Source organism: Orbicella franksi, chromosome 15, assembly GCF_964199315.1.
Source record: "Orbicella franksi chromosome 15, jaOrbFran1.1, whole genome shotgun sequence".
Lineage (NCBI taxonomy): Eukaryota > Metazoa > Cnidaria > Anthozoa > Scleractinia > Merulinidae > Orbicella > Orbicella franksi.
In genome coordinates, this window is record NC_138159.1 from 16,024,582 (window position 1) to 16,037,022 (window position 12,441).

General features: G+C 37.7%; 1 protein-coding gene across 2 annotated transcripts; it reads right to left on the minus strand.

Annotated features, from left to right (window-relative positions):
• Nucleotides 1–2,089: 2,089 nt before the first annotated feature.
• On the minus strand, nt 2,090–12,008 carry LOC145469646 (endonuclease 8-like 1). 2 transcript variants are annotated; one of them, XM_081453404.1, is made up of 12 exons: nt 10,970–12,008; nt 9,360–9,557; nt 8,611–8,689; nt 7,699–7,783; nt 6,560–6,687; nt 5,964–5,991; nt 5,447–5,538; nt 5,294–5,354; nt 4,862–4,950; nt 4,680–4,740; nt 3,974–4,032; nt 2,090–3,388 (listed from the first exon to the last, which is right to left on the minus strand). In XM_081453404.1, the coding sequence occupies exons 1-12, from the start codon at nt 11,491–11,493 to the stop codon at nt 3,335–3,337; spliced, it is 1,458 nt and encodes a 485-aa protein (XP_081309530.1). In that variant the 5' UTR covers nt 11,494–12,008; the 3' UTR covers nt 2,090–3,334. The 2 variants fall into 2 exon arrangements, with proteins under 2 accessions (XP_081309530.1, XP_081309531.1); XM_081453405.1 differs by having other exon boundaries at nt 2,090–3,385; nt 10,970–12,007.
• Between the last annotated feature and the right edge of the window lie 433 nt (nt 12,009–12,441).

Consider the following 12,441-nt stretch of genomic DNA (forward strand, 5'->3'; position numbering starts at 1 on the left):
TTTTAGTATACAGTCGACTTATCTTTACCACGCTCCTACAGTGCTTGATCATCTATTGATCCTTTATTGTCCACTCCTTGAAGATTTCAGTCTGTAAATTAAAAAAAAGCAGAAATTTAGCTACAGGGCTAGGAAATTGCACAATATAAGGACAAAAAAATGTGTGGTATACAGCACGCACTGGCATTTGAGAAAATAAAAATAAATATTTTGGTTCCGCTATGGTGTATAAACTTCCACACTTGCAGTCCCTCGATAAGGGAAAACAACTTTGAAATGTGGATAACGGCCGGACAGAGAAAATTATTTTCAAAGTTCTTGTTTAGCATCTAACACTGCGCTTTCATTTCTGTTTATGTCCTAGTTCAAAGACCGTTCAGTAAAGTGGCTATTGAACTCAAGGTGTGGATGTTTTGGAAATAATTCGTGTTCACGTTTAAGGACGAAACGAAAATAACATTTAAAACGTTCTCAACAGATACACATTTAGAGTTAATTCTCTCTTTCTTTTGGTATTTTTTGGGGGCAAAGAAATCGTGGTGAGAATAAGTCAACTCCTAAGGCGAAACATCGAAGCCACGTGGAAGCTGTAACGGTATTTTAAAACTCGTTTCTTCTATCTTAGAAACTTAATTTAGAGCAAAATCGTGATAAGTTGTTGTTGCTTACCTTTGCTTTACATTTGATGAAGTCTGATGAAGTACATCTGTGGTTTCTTCGGTCCCTGGTCAAAACGATTGCCATCAGAAACTCCAGCACTCCGTTTACGTCTTAATACGGCCGCGAACTGTTTGAAATGAAGCAAACTACAATTTGTCATGAATATAGATTAATTAAAAATCGAACCCAATAGCGGACGAGTACGTCACAGCATTTGCCGCGAGCAGCATTTTCACGCTTTCCAAGGCGCTTTTGTTGAATTTTTTTGAATATAATTGGCGCATTATTCGCATTGTCCAGTCCCGAGCAGAAGAGGAATTTTCTTGAATGGCAATTTGCATTTTACGTATAGCTTGGAAAACTGAGTGTTTTTTGGCTACCATCCACAAAGCCGTTTGTGTTGTCTCTAGCAAGGTATCTAAAAACAAAACAAGCAATCGATTAAGCGTGCCTAATTAATGTTTCTCGACCTGAAAAATTCGCGCCAGAGAAAAAAGTCGCGCCAAAGGTGAGGTGTAGGCGCGCGTCTTTTTGAACGTTGCCAGCGATGGAGATGTACATCAGTTGGGAGCTCGTTCCAGTCCCTTTGAACTTCTTGGGAAAAAGGAAACTCGCACCACTTTCTCGACCAAACCAAAATCAATGACTGCTTAGTCGGGTGTTTTTTCGCGCTTAAAGGGCCATAGTCAGCTACGCCTTTGTTTTTGTTTAAATGCGAGAGTTTGGCTATTGTATAAACTTACTGTGAAACTACTAAAGACAATTAAACATACTTTCTGAAACACAACTTACAGTAAAGCAATAAGGTTTCGCTTCACCATGCAGTATTAAAAGTTTCGATAGTATCGAAAATGGCGGAGGCTGACAAGGGTCATTTAATGCTGCTGGTCTGGTGCTTTGTGTTTTTACTGGTTCATTGTGTCGTTTACGTTCGCTGTGATTGACTAATGGGATTAATTTGGTGCTACTTATATAAACACTCTCTTGAAACCCACTCCAACAAGAGCTTGAACTAAAATTCTGAAGCATTTATGATTCACACCGTTTCACAAGACGGATGGTAGTTGTATCATCGTTAGGGAAAAATGGAATTATGTCTCTCCTATGAGCTCGAGATATTTGATGAGGCCGAAATTTCAAATTATTTCTGTACGTAGAATTAAACCTCACACTTTAAGAAAATTACTCGGACTGAATACTGTCATTTGAAATTTGCAATCCTGTACGCGCGCGCATCATTTTTTTTTTTTTAACAATTCCGACTTTTTAAAGTCAAGACACCTGTTCTTCCGAAACTTCGGGAAAACGAGAAAACGTCGCCATTTCGTAAACGACCTACAGCCACCGCAGACTAATGGCTGATAGTGTACGATAGCTCAGCCAATCAGATTACAGTATTTGCCTTAGTATACAAGTAAAATTATACTGATTTAAGATACCCACCAAGTTTATTTACACATTTTCCATCAACATCAAGTTTTGAGTAAAAAAATAAATACAAGATTATAGTCAGTTAATAAACTGTTGATATCAAAGCAAAATTGCACCCACGACATATACGAAGCAGTACAGAGCTTTCAAGAAATACTGAGATATTTTGGACTGATAAGATACAAGGCTAACTATTCACACTATTGCTAATGTATCTCAAGCAAATGCAACAAGGAAAATCGGTATATAGCTTCTATTGCACCTTGACCATAGAAAATTAAATGCTGGAGTTGTCGTGTATGCTACATAAATGGAACTTATGTTAGAATAAATGGAAGAGCAAAATTGTCCAAATTAATATAAAATTCTTCTAAAATTAAATTGTTTTTAGGTAAGGACCAGGTTAAGGGAAGATTTTGTAACTTTGGATCAGTATGATAGATAGTAGTGGTGCAACAATATATGGGCATCTATTACATAAGGGAATTACTAATAATTCATAAAATTAACATGAATAGGTTATACAGTCGAACCTCTATTCAGCAGCCCCCTATTAAGCGGCCAACCTTTATTTGGCGGCCAGTGGCCAAAGTCCCAGAAAAATTGTCAGCTATACACTGTAATAAAAACCTCTATTCAATGGCCACCGTTATTAAGCGGACGCGGCCAGCTTCTTGCCGTCCCAAGGGTGACATTTTTTGTTTTATATCTCTGTTAAACGGCAAGGAAGATTTGAAGTTGGACATTTTTAGCCAGATGAAGGTAAAAGAATGACAATGTGGAATACTGTAAATACACATTTTCAGCAGTATTTAATTAAAACAATCACAAAACAAAGTCTCCTAGCGTTTTAGTTTATTTGTACAGCACACGAGCCAGTGTTAGGTTGACAGACACGTCGCGTCTGTACACCTAATTGTTTCTTTGGGTTTTGTTAACGTTATGGACCGCATTATAACCATCATTGTTCTACTTTTTCTCCACATGCATTTACCAAAGGCTGTTGCCAGTGGGGGAGTCTGGGGGCATCTTCCCCCAGAAAATTTCCGCTTTCTCGGGCCAAGTTAGCGCGTTATAATGTCTCATTTTGTCTACTTTAGGGCTTTCAACCAAACCCCCCGAACCCCCATAGATCCGTCCCAGACTATGAATTGTAACATTGTGTCACTCTAGAAGTTTAAAAACACACTATTATATATGTTATAGTTAAAAGTTACATATAGTTAAACAGACTGTTCCATATCTACTTGTCACTCTCTTTTTTAATACGTAGACTTCTCCTGACAGGTGCATTCTGCTGAATGAAAGAAACACACCAATAACATAAGCAAAAAAATGAAATATCATTGGACTTTTTCAACCTCACCCTAACACCAGCCAAGGGCCTCTCAAATGGACATTAGGTACCACAGACCCCTTAAGGCTTGTCATAAAAATCTTTCCTTTCCACGAGGGGAGGAAAGATTGCGTGACATACATGCACATTGGGAAAGAAATATTGCATGACATAAACGTGGGAGGAGAGTTTGCGTGACATACAGAGATAAGGAAAGATTGCATGACAAGCCCAAAAAGTGTGTGGATAGGAGGAAACTTGTATATTTGGCGATCAGACTGCAACAAAATATCTCGAAATATTAGCCTGACAGCTTGGCACAAAGAGCACAAGGTGGTGTGATGGTGCAAAACGTACTCTGAATTATGAGGAAAAGGTAACTCGAGCATGTTGTTAAAATTGTACAAGAAGATAATAAGTCCTAATTCCCTGTGTTGAAGATTTCCTTATAGTCTCATCACTTGTTTAGCTGACATCTTGTCATTTTTTAAAGGAAAAATGACATGACAAGCTCATTGTGTTGTCTAGAGGATTTGAGTCAGTTACCTTCACTTTGGGTGTTTTGACTCTGCTTTGTTTCTGAACAACTTTCTTCTTGCTGACTTCTATAGAGAGGGAAAGAAGGCAAAAAATTGGTTCACTACATTTTGGCCAGGCCACTGAGTTCTCACTTTGGGTTCTACGACCAAGAATATTTCAGGTGAATATTAAGTCATTGTAAAGAGCACTGTTGCAAAATGGTTATGCGTCGGAGTCCAGATTTGAGACCTGGTGGGCTTACAGTAACTTGTCTGTGGACAACACACTACTCTCACAGTGCCTCTATCCATCCTGGAGTATAAATGGGTACAGGCAAATTGTTGGTATAAACTGACAAATCCCATCCAGGGAGGAGTAAAAATACCTCTAGCCACTTCTCGCTACAGAAACAAAAGAAAAGCACCAAGACCTACTAACCATGCTTTAAAGGCTTTACTGTGCAAAAGGCAAATGAATAAATTACTCTTGTCTGTATGCTTGCTCTTTCAAATACTTGCCCATTTACAGGGCTGGGTAAAGTGAGAATGAATGCTGTCATGGCAAATCTACAGTACAGGTCAAAGGGATTGTAGCATGTGTGTAAAGCATGTGTAATACATGTATGCTACATACATTGATCATGCACTTGAATACCCAAATGCACAAATGCATGTACAAGGTGAGTAAATTTTGAGATGGAAAAAATAAAACTGTAAAAGAGTAGAAGACCAACCTGATTTATTTGTCACTTTTGGTTTTGCTTTTGTTTTAGTCTTCTTTGGAGGAGAAGGTTCCTGTTTGTGAAATAATATATCGGCAATAGAATCTGAGAATAACTTCTAAATTAAATTACTTGATAAGACTTTTAATTGAAAATGCATATCAAATGCATGCAATCCAACTATTTTAACCTACCATTTTGACTTCTACATATCCATTAACCTCTTTCTTTTCTTTTTCTGGTTTTCGTTTTCTAGATTTTTGCATCCTTCCAGATTTGGCTTCTGCAAGAAAGAGAAACTTACAATAATAATTTAAATCATGGAAATGTTTCTTCAACATTTCAACCTTTTTATGACTACTTTATAACTATATTATTGTATCATTGTTTTTATCACTGTTCAACGTATGAGAACAAGCCACTTCCTTTCAAAAGATCACCATGAAAACTAATGTGGCATGAATGATAAAACCCACATAAATGTTCTATCAGATTCTACATGTAGATAGAATTTACAGTTTTAATTTGTCAATGTAGAGTTTATGTCTACTAGGGGAACAAGGTTAAAAGTGAGTAAATTCTGAGATGGACAAAATAAAACTGTATAAGAGTACAATTAAACTAACCTGTTTTATTTGTCACTTTTGGTCGTGCTTTTGTTTTAGTCTTCTTAGGAGGAGTCGGTTCCTGAGAAATAATAAATGTTTAAAAATTATTTCTTAATATTCAAATGAAAATGACTTTTGACTTTTAATGCACACGTCAACATGTTAGCCTACCATTTTGATTTCGACCTGTCCATTAACTTCTGTGTTTGTTTCTTTTCCTTGCTTTCTCTTTCTAGATTTTTGCATACCTCTAGATTTTGCTTCTAAAAGATAAAGAATAATTGTTTATATACCAGTAATCCTAACACCATTTAAGCAATAGTGAACTTTTACTGTGTTTACATAGCCTCATCTAAACACAAGGAGGGTTGGGAGAATTTGAGAATTCTCCAAAACCCTTTGAGTATTTAGATGAGGCTATGAAAACACGGAAAAAGTGCTCAACTGCTGTCATAAAATAATTCTCAGAAATAAGCAAGAAGCTAAAATGTCATAACCGTGTTTACATAATCTTGTCTAAACACACCTATCGACCAATGAGAGCGCACATAATAGCTCAGTTATTTTATAAAGACAATTCTTAAATTTAATATTTCAACCAGTAGAAAACCAGCCCTAATTTTATAACATTTTAACATTATCTTTAACAAAATGTGTTTAGCTGCATTTTTGCTGCCTGCCCACTTGCCTTTAGGAACCATTGGACCAGCCTCACCCTGACAGAAAAATAATATTTATTAACAACTGATTGAGACAAATGTAAACACTGTAGCTGCTAAATAAAGTTGTTTATTTTTGACCAAAATCTATTTTTCAACTTCTGCCACTTAATGTTCAATATACGGAGGAGACCTTCACTATCAAAGATACTACACCGTGGCCCATGTTTAAAAGAATAGCCAATTTGTTCAAGTTTGTAGGTCATAATTTTTTTTATCTATATTTTGTTGTTAAGTTTTGGTTTACTCAATAATTCTTCTTTCAATGTTTTTTTTTCCCTAAAGGATCTAATTTACATGCTACTAGTCATTGATGGCCTGGTTTGACCAAAGTTTCTAAGAAACATGTGTGTACTCACGGATAAAATTCAGCCCAATCTTTTGAAAATACAGTTTGCAACATATTTTACAAGTAGGCATGGTGACAGGCCATTGCTTGAATGAGCTAACCCTAAAATATTCAAGTTTACTTCAGTTTGAAAGTACATGTAAATTTGTACTTCAGAGAAATGATCTCAAATAACACAATGACATTTTCAAATAACAAGTTGATATTTTAAGCTACCTTAAACCACATGGTTCTTCCATCATGATCCACAATGTTCCTCATTTCAGGGTTATAGTAACACTGAAGCCAATCACAGAATGCTGAGTAATCAGGGTGATTTCCTGCTGGATCATAGCCTTTGCCAGCTAAGAAAAATAAAGTGAATAATGCATGTGGGTGTTAACAATACAATCCAGAATTCATTTTTTGTGGTATAGGCTACAGTTGAACCCTACTGCAGGGCTTGAAAAAAACTTGAATTCCAGCTTGCCCTTAGCGCAAGTAGCTTCTCAATGTTTGCTTGTCCTGCACAAGTCTTGTGCTTTTAATGATTTATTTGGCAGACAGCTTGCCTAATTCCTTGTCCAGCAGGCAAGTGAGAATTAAAATTTAATTGCCCAGCAGGACGGCACCAGGACGGATCATTGGCACATTTTCCGAGCCCTGTACTGTCTCAAACTTTTGTGTGAAAATCTGCTATCTTGACCTCAAATCATTTCCCCTTTGATATGCTTTTTCAGTCATTTACAACCAGCTATTTCAAACTATTTCAATTTTTTTTGTTTCCGCAAGAGTTCAAGATAGCAGGGTTCAAATGTAGTTCAGCTTTATCCCCAAGAGGAACCAAATATTTTGGAATTGTTCCAAAAGCTTCATCTACTGAGAGTGAAGAGTGGCCCATACTACTTTAGTTGGCTAAAATGTTGTCATTTTACAAGACTTGCCTTTGGATTATATAACTAAGAAGAAATGGGATCAAGAAAACCCATATCCCAATAACAACTTGAATTTTCATGCTAATTTCAACAACTGATTTACTCTGTTATGTTACTGGGTATATAATTTATTGTGCTTGATTTGGTTTTATGACACTACAGTGGAAAATCAATTTTTCAACCTCCAAGAGAAACAAAAATACTTGTAGGTTTGAAAAAGCCAGTTTGAGAAATCAGGAGCAAAATTACAGCATCCTAGCTACTAGGGGGGGGGGGGGGGGTCAGAGGGTTGAGATGACTTTTGATTAGAAAAATCAAGGGTTTGAAAACTTGGTATTCCACTGTCTCATGATTTTGTGCATGGTGACTCTCAAGTAATTTGCCATCAGGTTTAGAATCAGTCAAGGACAAGACATGAACATAAACCAATAATAAACTCACGCAGATTTATCACTTCTTTGGGGACAACATTACAAAGCTCAAGGATGTCAGGATGTTCAAGTTTGCATTTCTTTCCTTTTGACATCTAGCAAAAAAAAATATTAAGTAAACACAAGTTTACATGTAACAATATTCTTGGTTGGGTAATTAATAGTTATTTATTTGTACTAAACAGTTTTGCATTGAGATAGATATCACCTTAATTTAATAATACTATATTAATAATTCTAATAGTTTTTACTGCCTACATATACTTGCATGAAGACCTCTCATTGGATAATCACCAAAAAACATGCCAAAAATGTCAGATGTACTTGATTTGAGTGTCCTTAACATAAATTATTCTGATTTATTTAGTTTAATAATTCTGTTAACTTAATACTTAAGAGAGTACTGACACTTAATTCCAGTTTCTACACTTAAGGGAGCACTGACCCTTATTCCAATTTCTACATTTAAGGGAGCACTGACACTTAATTCAAGTTTCTACATTTAAGGGAGCACTCACACTTTATTCCAATTTCTATATTTAAGGGAGCACTGACACTTCATTCCAGTTTCTACATTTAAGGGGGCACTGACACTTTATTCCAGTTTCTACAGCATGAAGCAAGCAACTGGGAGCAACTGGGAATTTTCCTGGATGAGTGACATGTCAATCCACCACTAGTTTATTATCCTACAGAATTGTGTCAGATCAGATTGCCTGAATAATTAACAGTACCAATTTAATATACTCTCCAGGGTGGAGGGAGATACTACATGTACATGTACAAGTTGAGTAAAGTGTTTAGCCCAAGAACATAACACAATGACCACAGTCAATACTCAAACCCAAACCTATGGGCCTTGAGTTTGTTGTAATAACAAACAGATTTGTCGGTCTAAATGTGAACAAATACATGTGACTACCTTGGTAATGCCTTCCTCCTGTTTAATTTTCAGTTTTTCAAACACAGATCGGGCACAAGTAAAAGGGGGAATTCCAGCTCTGAGGAAAAATGTTTTAGAAGTTCAGAAGTTAAAATAATAATACTTTGTAGATTAAGGTAACTCCAGGGATAAAAAAAAAAACAAAGCAAGGAAAGGAAAGGAAGGGAAAGGAATAAAGTTAAGAACAAAGCCCAATCAAAAAGGCACCTATAGTGCAGTATTTGATAATAAACAAAGTGTTAACTAGTTAAAAGCTATTACTGTATCACTCAGGCAACTCTTGTCAAAAAGCCTTCTGCCTCCCTCCACCTCCCTGGTTGAATGGAACAAAGAAAGCACACTCAGAAAGGATATCACGCAAGAGAAAGTGGATGTCCTTCAGGTTTCTTGTCAAACATTAAAATTATATATTAAACATAAAGTTTGTTTAATGGTGGAATTTGACAAGGGAAAGCTCAAACTTGAAATAAGCCTTGAAGCTAAAGCGAGGGAATGTAGTTTAGTGTGGCTAAATGTAATTTAGGCAAAGTTTGACTTGAGCCAATGCTGGTCAGCAGCCTTTTAGGGCAGCCATGCTCTGTGGGGTCTCATATGGGGTTTCCAAGGCTTACGTGTTTTGCTTGCTAGCTGCGTACAAGTATGCAGTTTACTTTGTGAGCCATTCATGCTTGCAGCTTGCTTTTGCTCCCTCGCCTCCCTCCTGGCGATGAGTTTAATTGGGTACTAACCTGAATATTATCTCAGCTCTGAGGTAGTTTCCTATTCCATTAAAGTACTTCTGGTTGTGCATAACTTCGCAAAGAGGTTTGTCAAATATCCTGTCCCCAAGATTATCAAGAATGTTTGATCTGAATTCCTCATACTCAAACATTGGATCAGGTGCTCGGTCTTTAGACCACATATCTGTCAACTCCCATCGACCAAATCTGAACAATATGAAAGAAAAAATCAATAACCTTACCTTTCACTTAGAGTTGACTTTGACCCGATCAGTGTAAAATGCAGACTGTGGACTGCAGACTGCAGACTTTTTAAGTGTATATCATGTTTTTCCATTAATGCCTGCTAACCATAAGCAGGGTTATTCAGGCTAATCGTAGTGAAAGGCTGCACTTTCGGTTAGCCTGAATATCACTCTGGTTAGACTGAATATCACTCAGGTTAGCCTGAATAACACTCTGGTTAGCCTGTTTACTGTTAGCTCTCAATGATGGAAATGGTAACATGACACACTTACAAAGTCTGCAGTCTGCATTTTTATACCGGTCTGCAGTTTGCAGTCCACAGTCTGCATTTTACACTGACTGTCTTTGACCTGAGGCTACTGTTTAGACTTCCAATATATTTATGTGGTTTTGATTGAGTAATAAGTTTGAAGTTGATACCTTAAAGGTCAGCACACACAAGGGGACTAGCCCCTGCGACAAGTCGCGGGGAAAAGTCCCATCGTGTGAACTGGCCATTTTTGCTTCAAAATCTAGTCACAGGGACCAACTTTGGTCCCTGTGACTAGTCCCACAAATTCAAACCAGTTTGAATTTTTGGGAACTGCAACTGCAACTGCAACTGCAACTGCAACTGCAACTTCTGAGTCAAAATTCTCAAAAATTATTTCTGTTTTATCCAAGACGTCTGCAAGAAACTTAGGAAACTCGACTTCTAAATCTAGTTCTCCTTCGCCCGCCATGTTTTCAGTGCTCTCTAGCGCTCAGTTACTCTCGTTCTTGTTGGCTGCGCTTGGCCCAGGAAGATTGCATCAATATTCAAGGTGGATTGCATCAATATTCGAGGTATTGGATTGAATCATTATTCGAGGTATTGGATTGAATCAATATTCGAGATATTGGATTGCATCAATATTCGAGTTATTGGATTGCATCAATATTCAAGGTATTGGATTGAATCAATATTCAAGGAATTGGATTGAATCAATATTTCAGGTATTGGATTGAATCAATATTCCAGGTATTGGATTGAATCATGAAAATTAAAAGATTGAATCGAACCAAACATTTTATTTGCCATTGGATTGAATGCCTTTTTATATGTTTAAATAAAACCATTATTTAAAGGATTCAACATATATTGCAAGGATTGAATTTTGCTACAAACGGCTTGCCATAGCGGCCAGTCCCTTCGTGTAAACTCTTCAGGGGACTAGTTGCGGGGACTAGTCACGGGGACTAGTCACGGGGACTAGTCGCGGGGACTAGTCGCGGGGACTGGTCCCCTCGTGTTTGCCCACCTTAATGACAATGTGTCACCATCCAAATGAAAGACATCACTACTAATTAACAAAACATAACATTGACAAAAAATGACTGTAAGGTAGACAAACCTTCTAACGTCCACAAAACTCAACACCATCACTGGCTTCTCCTTTGTGTAAAAGTTCAAATGAGCATGCTTATGCAAGTCTTTGATCGGGCCAAATGTAAACTTTCCAGACATTCCAAATCGAAAGAGAATCCTTATCCTTTTCTGTTCACATTCACTGCCATTCTCCTTTTTGATTTTCTTTCCTTTGCTGCCCGAGTTCAGTGACGTTAAAATAAGCGCCATTTCTTTCCCTCTTGATTCAGAGTGAATGGAATAATCACACGCGGGAAACTCAACATCGGGATTCTTGACGCTTACAGCTGATTTCACGATCTTTCCGCTGAAAATGAGTCCTTTGCAAACCCTGTTAACGAATTGGCTGTTTTTGTATAGTTCTGGTCCTTCTGGCATTGCTAGATGCTCGAAAATAGTGCAGAAATCACAGGTATTACATAAGAGGAGTTTCTTGTATCTATGCCCGGGATCTATTAAAGAAGAAAACCCCCAGGCGTTACAAACAATCGTGTCCAGTTTCCTCTCCATAGGAACAGTAGTTTACAGGCCTCTATCGGCCATGGATACGTTTTCTCTTTTCTACGACAAGCCACAACCATCGCCGGCGCCTCGTCTTCCTTTTAAATTCTTTCTTGATTTGCTGACAGCCGGTTCCAAACATCAGCGGTGTTAAAAACAGGGCAATTTTCAAAGTGAGGGCCGCTTTTATACCATGTTTGACCAGCCCCTGGGTGAAGAATTCGAAAGAATCACTAACCACTAGACCCTCTATATTTTGTCGTGAATTCGTCGAGATCGCAAGCAAAAGTATTAATCGCAGCAGGGGATTAAAAAAAGGCCGAAAGCAACGGGGAGGCCCTGTGAAAAGACATTCCACGCGATCCACGCTCGTCCACGCGCGCTCGCATTGCTCGCCCTCGCGAAGAAAAAGAAATAACGTTTGTAGATCTGCTGACGTCATCGCTCACGTTTTATCTCGTATGACACGACTTTGGTTAGAGAAATATTTTCATGTCAGATAAACAATGATTCCAGACATTTTAAGTTATTTAAAGATAGTGGCTTTCAAAAGCTGCAAAACGTTTGGGTGGCAGAAGCGTTCATGGGAACATTTGTAAAATTTTGAGTTTTTTGGTCTCACTTTTCTTGGGGCAGTTAATCGCGCCAGGCTAGGTCCTTTCAATTATTCGAAGATGATATTTTTGTAACTCGGAGACTGAAGCGCTCATGATGACTCAAATGTTGTTGAAAAAATTTCCTCACTGAAGCAGCGTCCACACTTCGCGGGAGGAATTTGAAAACGCAACAATCACCGGTCATTTTGCATTTGTGTTTGAGTGAAACAGGCAGGGAAATCACGTGATTATCGTAAGGTCATCGTTTTCGAAAAGCTTTGTTTTCCGTCCGCACTAAAACGTAAAGCCGGCGTTTTCAAATTCCTCCGGTTTCGATAGGGTTTCGAAAAGTTCCGTTTTG